The sequence below is a fragment of the Suillus paluster genome, assembly GCF_016628075.1.
Source record: "Suillus paluster strain FC165 chromosome Unknown EDB91scaffold_47, whole genome shotgun sequence".
Classification (NCBI taxonomy): Eukaryota; Fungi; Basidiomycota; class Agaricomycetes; order Boletales; family Suillaceae; genus Suillus; species Suillus paluster.
The window spans coordinates 118,148-129,290 of NW_024537607.1; the positions used below are offsets into that span (position 1 = coordinate 118,148).

Below are 11,143 nucleotides of genomic sequence, written 5' to 3' on the forward strand. Positions count from 1 at the left end.
AAAGTCTCCCATGGATCTTTCGTCAGTGCCTGGTTGTCCTGAATGACGCCACGAATGAGATCAGGGGTAAGCGCCCCCGTCATCAATCTCTATCCCGACGTCTTCGAGCCTTAGTAGCGTCAACAGATCGCCTGTGCGACCGGATGCAACGTCCCGGTAGATGTCCGCAGTGCCCGCATATTCCCCCTCACGCACAACCGGTTGGAGCTGCCTTCTCAGCGGTAATTATCTAGAATTTCAGCTTCTTGGGGGGTTGAGGTAAGGCGGAAGACAATGTACCCCTGCCGAGAGGATGCTCCCGTGTTGGACGATTAATTCAAGATCCTTGCTTTCAAGACCATAATGTTTTATAAAATGAAAGTTGACAGCGAAGCCCATTTTTTCCATACAAGTGTGGTGGGACAACTGTCTCGAAGGCCCTGAGGTGAAAAGTTACACTGTGGCTACGTTATAGAGCGGCACGTACAAGATCTTCATCGTATTCTGCAGCTTCTAAGCTAAAGACCCTAGAAAGAACTCCGCCTGTAGTAACAACATCGCATTCTTACATAGGCGACGGTCAGTGCAGTGCCAATAAAAGACAAGTTGACAGAGATCGGTATCATGAGCCCCTCGGTGCTCGGAGAAGGCGAACCAGTGTCCGGAAGTGAATTGGGAGCCGAGTTCGTGCAACGTCGAATGTCGCGTAACATGGGTCCTGCCAGTGGTCTGACCGCCAAGATCGTCGTCATATTTCTTCGATAAATTGTCTCTTGCTGTATCCATTTAGCCCAATCCATACTAACAAAGCCCGTTTTGAGACTAGAAGTTGCCCGTGCGATGGGTACCCGCGACAGCTCCAACCGCCAGTACAGTCAAAAAAAATCTTGCACAGTTGATCGAGTCTGCCAGAGAAAGGAATGTGGATGCTACACCGGAATACTAGTCAGAAGGCAGTAGCATGGTGAAGCAACATAAGGGCAACCGCGACGGTCCCACCGTGAAGAACACCGATGTGTTTAATCGCAATGCACATAAGCTTCTGCGAAGCTTGAGTGGACCATATACTGTAGGCGCGTCAAAGGCTCGAGTGAGCCCGTCAAGCCAGGACCCTGTGATGCTCTCGGGGGATATTGTACACCGGTGGATATTTGATATTGTGAATTGAGACAGTGCGGCGACTGACATGAATGCCACTGTCAGGATGTGCATGACCCTGCAAAGTTCAAACACGAGTGTGGGCTTCTGATCGGTCCCGAGACGGCCCCAAAAGACGGAAGTGTACATGTCATGTCGCAAGTACCGCGGCATTGGCATCCAGACTCGCTGAGGTAAATGGATCAAATATGAACTGAAGAGACCTCGGCGACAGCAAAGTTCTCGGACTCGGACTTGACGTCAGGAATGACAGGGACAGGAAGGAGCTCCTTATACACGAGGTGGTACAACAGGATTTCTCGGACTTCCTTATCAGCCTCGGCCTTGGCAAGGTAAGTGATATGGCCCTCTTGCCACAGGAATTCATGAGTGCGAAGAATTGACAGTTATGAGGAAAATTAAAAAACGAGGAACCGACTCAAGCGGATGTTTGAAGTTGATCTCCCACCGGACGTCAATTTAAGTCTCTCGACTCTTGATGCGTCTAGCACAGTCTGCGAGCAAATACAGAGATAACGAGGACGGTAGAAGATAAAGCTTACAATAATACACAACGTTTTAGGTGTCGGGCAGACTCGATAGCGTGCAAGTGAGTACAAGACGCTGATGGGACATATCTTATAAGCGCTCACTCGCTTATACTTAAGCTCTAGGTTGAGTTTTATTAGGCTCAGAAGTACTCAAAGATGAAAGACAAATTGAAGGCAAAGCCAAAATTATTACCGGGAAACTCCGGTAGGTTAAATTAGTTTAGAACTCCGGTAGGATCCTCACAGGATCGCGACCCACGCCAACAGGCATCAAGGACACATAGCGAACACTCACTTTTTGTTCAGCGCTTATAGTCAAGTGTCCCAGCGATCCCTAGCAATTGTCAAATCAAAGGTACGTAATATTGTGGCAGTACTTACTGCAAGGTACGAATATTCCTAGTAATGCAAACTCAAATGTTGATGCTTAGTACACCAGAAAAAAGCATATTCATCCTCGAGTGCTCCGCCACTGTCCACAATCGACCATTCGACATTGTTGTCGAAATATATCATGCAGCCACCACCACTGGTGGTGCAGTACGTGTTCTCAGATCAGTGTCCCAAGCTGCATCGCATTTTAAAACTATCCCGCCTTATCCGCGACCTGCGTACAATACCCCTCGAAATAATCGCCCTGCTGGTCGGACCTGGTCCACAGTTGTCAGTCACTAATGACGGCAAAATGTCATGATTTTCGTTTTAGGTGAACTCAGTATCGACGAATTTCGAACCTTACGATGCCCTACTATGCCTCGGTGTGTGTTGCCTTGGCGAATCGAGAAGGGGACAATCGCCAGGACCCATCTTCCGCCACCTCCAACGATACTGACATGACCGCGGAGTTACAGAGGAATGTCAGTGCTGGTGTGAAAAATACTTCAAGTTCTCCCAGCCCGCGGTGGCGGAAATGGAGATGATTCCACACATCCTTACGGAGAGCGTACGGAAAGCCAGTAGGTAAAGAATGATCTTCAGTTACTTCTATCATTTCACGTAGTATGACCGAGAGTGCGCACATGATAATTTCAGAACTCTTAAAGTTAATGCCCATTACTTATGTAATAGTGGATCAGTAGTTCCAGGACTCAGATCAAAGAGACTATGTCGTTGTGCACGTGTACCCGAAATTGCTGTGCGCTTTCTGTAGACAAGCGTCTATATCAATGTTTACGCCTTCAGTGACCATCAAAACGACGGGCGCAACCCTCTCTTCCCCCCACGCCGTTGTCACCGCCGGGATCTCCAACCTTACACAACCTTAAATTCGACGTGAGTCTGTGTTGTTGATCAAGAGTCTAATAATACCCGATCTATCCATCAGTTGAGGGCCTGGGAGACAGATCCTCTGTGGACCGCCGAATCTTTTGCGTGGACTCTAAGTGACAGTGTGGGCAATGGGAGAATAGAAATTATCAACAATTGTACGTGATCTGTATACCTATGAGAAGGGAGGGCATAACACTGCCCCTTGCCTGAGAATCCTCGTTGAACGACTTGGGTGTTCAGTGATGATATTCTTGGGCAACTGTCATTCCACGTCGACGATTACTGGTGCGGACACTTGGGGGGGCGCAGTAACAGCACCTCCGACTTGAGTTTCTCGGTACCTTATTTTGATACCAAGATCGGTATTCAGCCTCATTTTGATGTGATGTCAGGTCTTTAATTGGATGGTAGGTTTCAGCGTCTTTATTATTATCATATCTGGAAGATCATGCAATCATGCGAGCTATTCAATTGTTTTGGTCACCCCGAAATTGAGCGGTGTTTGCTTCATTGATTGAGTATTACTATGATGTTCCACATTCGTGCTTCTGATATATGACATCCTGGACCACATGTATTGACCCCCGTCCCGTGAACGGTCAATCATGCCATGTGTTGTTGAAACGTGTTGTCCTGAAAGGCAACGATCGGGTGCGCCGTCAGCATAAGTTTCTGGGCTTTAGTAATTGAGCAGCAGTCTGCCCTTTACGGCCCGTAGAAAAGTGTCAAGATAGTGTCACAGTGCGCAGTTTGGCACCTGGTCTGCTTAACACTGTGCAAGAAAACCAATGGTGCTGTACTTTGAGGAGCGCCGGTGTTCTGCACTTCATCGGACACATGCTTCAAAGCCGCGGGAGCGGTGGAGATTAGAAACAGGACGGGAAATGCTGGAATAGACAACACATGTACGTGAAGGGTCAGAAATGTCGACTTGCGGGGACCTGGCAGACGTTTACAGTATAAGGTGTGGAACTTTACATACAGTTATAGGTCATAGAAAGCAGTTGGACGGGTTGTCATTCACATGTAGAATTCCTCATTACGGTATGGTGAGGACGTTGTACGGAGACTGGAAAGAATTTAAGTGATAAAATGGGCTGGATTAACTCAAAGTTTATGCTCAGTCTTACCACGCGATGTGTCACTTGGATATAACTACCTTGATGGAATAGAAGTATTTAAAAGGATCGACCACATGTTTAGAATGTATCCGGTTGTGATGGCCGACGAATTTCCTTAAATGGAGTAGCGCATCAATCAAATTTGGAGTTGCAAGCAGTTGTCGAGGTGCATAACAAGCGCCTTGCGGTCATTTGAACAAAGAGATCAATATCCAATTCAGGTAATTGGATCGTCGAATTTGTAGTAAAAAAATGACCGGTACCTCTAAGGTTTAGGGCCGACTGAAGACTTCGGCCATGAATTGAATTCTTTAATTCCTGAAATCGCGGCCAAGACACGGCCTCAAAATTATTGTTTATCAATGCACCCTTGCAGCGTGGTCTATAGTGTATTCGAAGAGATCGCCCGCTCCCCCAATCTGCTCCTCGTTTTTTTTTCTGATTTTTCCCACCTATTTACAACAACACGCAAAGAAACATGATGCGCAAGTGATGTGTGGAAATTGATTAAAAAATCCCCACCTTCCCTATACGAAATTTGTTATGGCAGTCTCAAAAATGCAGTTACGACGCACCACGACCCTTAGATCAGAATTTAGTGATTTAGGCCGATTTCCCGGGTCCGTGACAATGCTGTCGTCCCCGTCCATTTTCCACCCCTTCAACCTTCTCTGCTTCTTACTTCGAACGAGATTCAGTTATATAAAGCGATGAAGGATCTTCCTCACGAAAATCTACCTCCCATACTTCCTATTCATCGTATGGCGGAAAGCATCGCGTAGTCAGTTCAATTCTTATATTATATTTCGGTACTCAACCTAACATCTTTTTACAGCTCCTCCACCCCTAACGCTTACATCCCCCCCGCCTCTTATTATCCTCCTACCGCTCACGCTCCTAGCCATGGTCACGTTGTAGTACCCCAGCCACGCCAAGAGCCCCAGCAAAGGAAGCGGCCCAAGTATACAAGGAGCAAGACTGGTTGCATGACATGTCGAGTCAAAAAAATAAAGGTATGCCACTCCATACATCATCCAAATCGAACAAGTATTAAATGCATCATTGCCCAACTCAGTGTGACGAGGCAAAGCCTAATTGCATGCGATGCACTCATGGGCAGCGTGACGTGAGCCTCGTTCTGTAGTCCGAAAAATAAATCTAACAGTATTGCAGTGCACATGGCCAGAAGGTGTTCCTGCCCGCAAGAAATCAACGTCCCGGAAAGATAGTATCGACGGGCGCCCATCCACTGCCGACTCGTCAGGATTATCAGAGACCTCAACACCTCCCACTCGAGACAGCACGCCTCCGAAACCTCGCGTATCTAACGACTACAACCAACCTCCAATGTCCCGTCGCCACAGGCATGTGCATCGCTCGTGATAGATATTATTTAATGACCATAAATCTCTTTCAGTGATGTTTTCGCTCCATTACCTCAAGTAAAATACGAGGAGGACCCGAATCTCAGGCTCGCGCCAGAGCCCACTTCTGCGCGACGGCAGTTGTAAGTCTGGAAGTTGTTATTGATTCCGTTCTGTCGTAACAAATATACAGGGCTCCCCAAGGTTATCCTGTGCATCCAAATCAGAATTCCAATGTTTTATCTATGATATCCGAGATGCACCCATACCCTCCTCAACGATACGACTCTGCTTACGTTAATCAAGCCTCTCATTTACATCCAGCAGCTCCCTCACGACTCATTCCCCATCATCACTCTCAGCACCATGTTAATATGCGTTCGATGAACCAGCAACCAGCAAACCCTCAGCACTGGAACCAACCTCACATGATGACAAGTGTAAACCCCATGGATTCTTTTGTAGGCGTCCCTCCGAAATGCTACTCTTATTATACTGACCAGATGTCTGGTTCAGTTCCCACACCCCCAGGAGAGGAACTTGGTGGCGCCTTCGTCTAACGATCATCACCCTAGATACCCATAAGATTGATGTTTTTTCCCTTTATTTTTCTTAAAGATCCGTCATGACTTTCATATTTGAGCATCATTATGACATATGGTCATCCCCGCTGAGAACCCAATTGTCACTTCTAATATTCTGCTTGTTTTGGACTGGCCTCTAGGATCTGATCCTGCGATCGATGTTCGTCAGTCTTAGAATGATGTGAGGCAGCGAGGACTTGAGGACTTGCGCGCACTCGTACTAAATGGATTCGGGGCAGTCGCTGGCACAAACCTGCACGACCTCTCGAGGCGCAGAGAGCGGCGCTTCATTGACCGCTTCCTGAGCTATGTCACTGATAGCCGTGAGTGATATGATTGAACGATGAATGATTTTAATTGCTAAACCGTTCGATCGTCTTATGTCATTGACTCGGAAGCAGAGTTTTTGGAGGGCGAAACTTGGCAATATATATAAGTATACTAACACTCCGCCGTTGGCTTCGATGACTGTAACTTCATCGTGAGGTATGCATGATGATCCTGAAGAGGTTATACTCTGTACTTGGCCATCAAGGCAGGCTATGTCCCACGCCGAAGTCTCCGCATGTCGTCACGGTTGTGCGCATGGCACTTGTCGTAGGTCAACATTTCGATCCATCACATTCTTACCCAGCGTTCAGCACCAAAATCTGTTGGCTGGCAGGGCATCTCTACTACCCCTTGTATCGCATTGAAAATTCCACGTCCTGTGCTAGCCCATAATTTGCTTGTGAATGAAAAAGGCATTATCGTCTCCCTCGCGGCGCCAGTTACACCTTTGACATCATATACCTCACCCAAACGAAGCCGCAAGTAACCGTCAGACTGAAAATTACACGCTTCGCAATACACCAACGCGGATGACGAGAGCAACATCGTACTTGTACCATGATTGCGGTGAGCACCGTGAAGAGACTTTGGGCTGCGAAGGGTTAGTCTCAGAAATCACAGCATCTTGTGGTCGTAACTTGCAACAGGAGGTGGCAGCATGTACTAACCAGCTTTCGAGGAGTCTGTTGCAAACCCCTAGTCTGTAGCCGAAGTTGTTTGGCTGTGTAAGTATTATATTAATGTCGATACATTTTGCTCAATACATTTGCCTTGTGTCAGCGAGAACACTTTCTTGGGTTTCGACCAGGTCATCATTTGCCCAGCGAATGCGTCGCGACGTTGTTGAAGTGCAGAACGTCAGCACAGCACGGCGTTACGGTGCAAAGCGGGTCAATTTACATGTTGCCCGACGCGCGCGCCCACATTGAATCATTTGATTAAAGTGGCGCAAATCGCGCCTAGGTCTTCCATCCCGATCAGGCATGGGCGAACATAAATTCTGCAGAACATTTGCCAGCAAGAAACTTTAATCAGATTCATAAAGAAATGGGGGTCGCATCAGTCAAACTAATGACGGCGTTGATTTCCCTTGAAGTGACCTCAAATTCAGGGAGCACCCTGATCCCTTTGCAAGCGACTTGGTATCTACACAGATTTTCAGGGTCTCCTTATGCTTCCAGCACAGTCCAGTCGAAAAATTATGGGAGTTGCGGGTAGGCTGAAGCACCTTAGACATGCTTTGATGGAAAACACGCTACTTGAATCACTGCTGAAGACGTCAACATGACACACGATTTGACAACTTAATATGACTATAAACCCTGATCAAGTTCACGAACCTCAGGGCTGTATCACCCGTTAGGTCTCCGGACGCGACCGCGAACCAGTGTACATTTCGTCATCGACGTCACAGCATCTGACCAGAAATGTATCTAGTGGGGGGACAGTGCGATAAACAGAAAACAAACGGACCAAGGTTTAATTATTTCCACTGTACCAGGTTTGCTGGTTCAATGGTGCGTGGTGCGATCTAACGGCGTCACTAGCTCAGCACGTTCAGTTCCGGGCTTTCATGACAATACGTCAGTGTGTCCCAGGTGAACCTTGTTCAAATCACTTCTACCTATGTCAGGATTCCTTATATCATCCTCTTGACAATTAAATTCATGCACTAACCAGAAGAACGTTCCGACGTGGTATATCAAAGCAGAATGAAATCAGCTTTTATCTCTGAGCTCTTGCGCAAGCACAGTAATTGATGGTGCCCACATTGGTTCTGCGATGATTGTTATAAAAGGCCAACTGCGAATCTGTCTTACTTGACTGTTTCTTGCGACAAAGCGGAGACACTCTGTACTCGTACGACTGTTCTACACTCCAAAACAGCAGGACTGAACCAGCCAATCTGTCGGAAGATGCTTCGAAGATGCCGTGTAAATGCAGGATCGGACGTAGTTACACGAGGCCGTTCCCGTTGTATTTGATAGGTACTAACCTGAACAGTTGATACGCACTATTGCTATAACGGCTCGCTGTGAAATACCTTCACGAGTCCACCAACGTTCTGATAATTGATGAAATTCATGACATTTGGATGTTATACCCAGCGAGAAAGATTCAGTGCCCCCATCGACTTATGAGATCCACGTACCTCCATTAGGGCGCGAAGAACGAACGAGATGACCTGGGCAAAGGTAAATATCAATGACCCTCGAACGTGGGTAACGACGGAGTGGATACTCGGGTTTGCAGTGGAACAAACACACGAGACACCCCAATACTTGTTCAATGTATGTGAGAGACTGCGCCTTCGGATGTATCGAGACCGCACCATAGAATCTCTACCACTACGTGCAGTTGTGACTAGTACAAAGGCATGCCACCACTCAATCTGAGGAACCATGCAAGATGGTCGTTTCTTTGCTGCTGCCTGGGCTATACACTGCGGAAGGGTTTGGTTCTAGTAAATTCTGGGCTGCGGCGGGGCTTACCTGCAATAGCAAACTGCTAGAAACCCCAGTAGCAGGTGTAGCTTTCGGCTCTGACCCATTGAACTGTGGTTCGTTATTTGCGAAAGGAGCGTCGAAGGTCCTATACTAAAGTAATTCGGTCACGTGCTTTTGACAAATTATATAAGCAAACCAATCAAGCTTGCCATCACTAATGCATTCTCGCAACACAGGCGTGGGGCGCAGGCTGCGCAGCTGTATTTGTCTCCAGTGATAAAGCTATATGGGGTATGATCAAACCCAGCTTGATGCTCCAGCGCTCGGGCTTCATGGATCTTTAAGTTCACGCACGTGAATCTTCCAATGTCGTATGTTCACAATCTCCATCGAAACTGACTACATATAAATCCTGTGCATGCAGCTTTCCGACCAGCCTTGTCCGAGTCAAGGATCATTCGACCACGACGCCTTTCAGGTAATATAGCTCCTTATCCCGTTGCGTCAGTGTAATTCGAGGCTAACATATGTTTTATCAAACAAGGACAAATTTGTTCCTGCAATGCGTGCCTGCAACGGAATTCACAGAGAATGGCACGTTTGCATTTCACAGAACCCTCCTCCACACTCCGGGGACCGTGGGAGTCGGGGAAGAAGGAACGACTCTCGTAGCATAGTCAGCCAATCAAAATCGTTCCTTCTATATGGTCTGACTAGGGGGGCGGGAGACTAGTGCGTCTAGCACGTTAGGTGGCGCACCCACATACGCAAAAAGCCGAGCAAGGTTTGAAACATGTAGCAAATGTGCTTTATTTATAAGCAATCATTGTCTCCCAGACTCCCCCACCCTAGAACGTCCCGTACACTTTCAACGCTGAAAAGCATCAGGCGCACATTGTATATCAAGCATGAGCTGTCCTGGACTGTAACAGTGGATCGATCCTGGAAGGCAAGCCTACGGGCTCGTTCGCCGAGATTGATGGCATCAGGGCCTATTTGGCCTCCAGCACGGAGAATGCCAACGGGCGTCAGGGTGGTCGCGCGATCATCCTCCTTAGCGATGCTTTTGGCTTACCGCTCGTAAACTCACATCTCTTAGCGGACAAATTTTCGAAGGAACTCTCTTGTGACGTCTGGATCCCGGACCTTTTTAATGGTACTTAATTTCTATTTGCAGAGCGTCATAAGTTTCCTAACAGAACGTATTAAGGAAAGCCGCTTTTTGACGTGGATGGGATGGCAGAGGACCTCATGCCGAAGCAGCCCCGCACATGGCCTCTCTGGGACAAGATAAGGTTCCTCTTCACGATTCTACTGCCGCGCAGTGGAGTTATGTTTCGGAGTCGACCGTCAGTTGTTGATCCGAGAACCACTGCTGTGAGGATACTACGGTTTTTATTGACAGGGCCGTCCTGATTTCTTCGCAGTTCATCAAGAGGGTTCGCGAGCAGCGGAAATATGACAAAGTTGGTGCTGTCGGGTAAGTGTCGCTGCTTTTGAACGAGGTATCTCATATTACTCAAGAAAATACCAAGATATTGTTTTGGAGGATCTCTCGGTGTGAGACTGGCCCCACTCAATATTTTTGATAGCTTAGTAGTTTGCCACCCTGGAGCGGTCTCTGAGGCCGAGATTAAGGCAATCAATGTGGGACCCTCGGTTTTTCCCTTTCATGGTGAGAGCTGACATAGATTCCATCCCCAGATCCCGACTTCCTGGGTGTGTGCCGAAGGTCGGAGCATGTTTGGAGAAAGAGAGGCGTTACGCTAATTCCGTGATTCTACTATGACAGATGACATGGCTTTTGTTCCTGCTATCCGCAACAAGGCTGAAGCGCTGTTCGTGGCTCGTAAAGGGAAGGATGATTTCGTCGATTATGAGTTCATCGATTATAAAGGTTTGCACTGTTCAATTTACGGCTGCTGTACAGTCCTTCTCACCTTGCTTTATCAGGTACCGTTCACGGATTTGCCTGTCGGCCTCGTTTAGACTTCCCCGATGTCAAGGAGGCCTTTGAGGGGTCTATCGATCAGACCCTGAAGTGGTTTGAGCAAACACTTGTGGTGACCTAGGAGGCCTCAACAGTGACATGATGTTCTACGATTTCCTGCTCAGAGTTTCGCACTTATACCCCCTTAGCGTTGTCGTCTTCCGAATCCGAGTCATGTCACTATCTTGTCGCTATCCCTTCTTTAAGTGAAGTGACAATATAATGAGACAAAAATGATTGAGGAGATTCTAGAGTCCTAGCGATATGTATTAGAATACTCTCAACAATTGAGACGGTCAATCGTGGGTTCCCCTTCTGTGACGTTTCGATTAGCCTGAGGTGCCTCTCTACTCTGGGACCTTGGTTAAGTC

At 47.5% G+C, this 11,143-nt stretch overlaps 3 protein-coding genes across 3 annotated transcripts; all 3 read left to right on the forward strand.

Annotated features, from left to right (window-relative positions):
* Positions 1–603: 603 nt before the first annotated feature.
* On the forward strand, positions 604–3,432 carry EDB91DRAFT_1337841 (uncharacterized protein; the record flags this gene model as incomplete). Its single annotated transcript, XM_041325600.1, is given in 15 exon segments — positions 604–706; positions 770–882; positions 926–1,069; positions 1,183–1,310; positions 1,337–1,469; positions 1,700–1,726; positions 1,806–1,872; positions 1,996–2,022; positions 2,042–2,054; positions 2,099–2,207; positions 2,374–2,425; positions 2,563–2,623; positions 2,668–2,678; positions 2,850–3,298; positions 3,348–3,432. The coding sequence occupies 14 exon segments, from the start codon at positions 604–606 to the stop codon at positions 2,930–2,932; spliced, it is 1,071 nt and encodes a 356-aa protein (XP_041174830.1). The 3' UTR covers positions 2,933–3,298; positions 3,348–3,432.
* A 961-nt stretch (positions 3,433–4,393) lies between these two features.
* On the forward strand, positions 4,394–6,140 carry EDB91DRAFT_1146377 (uncharacterized protein). Its single transcript, XM_041319233.1, has 7 exons — positions 4,394–4,838; positions 4,893–5,070; positions 5,133–5,183; positions 5,231–5,421; positions 5,475–5,564; positions 5,615–5,882; positions 5,938–6,140. Exons 1-7 carry the CDS (start codon positions 4,768–4,770, stop codon positions 6,004–6,006), a joined length of 918 nt encoding a protein of 305 aa, XP_041174831.1. The 5' UTR covers positions 4,394–4,767; the 3' UTR covers positions 6,007–6,140.
* A 2,871-nt stretch (positions 6,141–9,011) lies between these two features.
* On the forward strand, positions 9,012–11,088 carry EDB91DRAFT_1146384 (Alpha/Beta hydrolase protein). The gene is made up of 10 exons (XM_041319234.1): positions 9,012–9,153; positions 9,207–9,260; positions 9,327–9,348; positions 9,696–9,938; positions 9,993–10,159; positions 10,210–10,262; positions 10,318–10,429; positions 10,487–10,514; positions 10,575–10,679; positions 10,736–11,088. The coding sequence occupies exons 3-10, from the start codon at positions 9,345–9,347 to the stop codon at positions 10,852–10,854; spliced, it is 831 nt and encodes a 276-aa protein (XP_041174832.1). The 5' UTR covers positions 9,012–9,153; positions 9,207–9,260; positions 9,327–9,344; the 3' UTR covers positions 10,855–11,088.
* Positions 11,089–11,143: the final 55 nt, after the last annotated feature.

Excerpts from the sequence above, each read along its gene's own strand:
- EDB91DRAFT_1146377 (XM_041319233.1), top strand. The coding sequence starts at position 4,768 with ATGAAGGATCTTCCTCACGAAAATCTACCTCCCATACTTCCTATTCAT. Across the intron at positions 5,422-5,474 it reads CCAATGTCCCGTCGCCACAG|TGATGTTTTCGCTCCATTAC; the intron begins GCATGTGCATCG and ends AATCTCTTTCAG. Across the intron at positions 5,565-5,614 it reads ACTTCTGCGCGACGGCAGTT|GGCTCCCCAAGGTTATCCTG; the intron begins GTAAGTCTGGAA and ends ACAAATATACAG.
- EDB91DRAFT_1146384 (XM_041319234.1), top strand. Across the intron at positions 10,160-10,209 it reads TTGATCCGAGAACCACTGCT|TTCATCAAGAGGGTTCGCGA; the intron begins GTGAGGATACTA and ends ATTTCTTCGCAG. Across the intron at positions 10,515-10,574 it reads TTCCTGGGTGTGTGCCGAAG|ATGACATGGCTTTTGTTCCT; the intron begins GTCGGAGCATGT and ends CTACTATGACAG.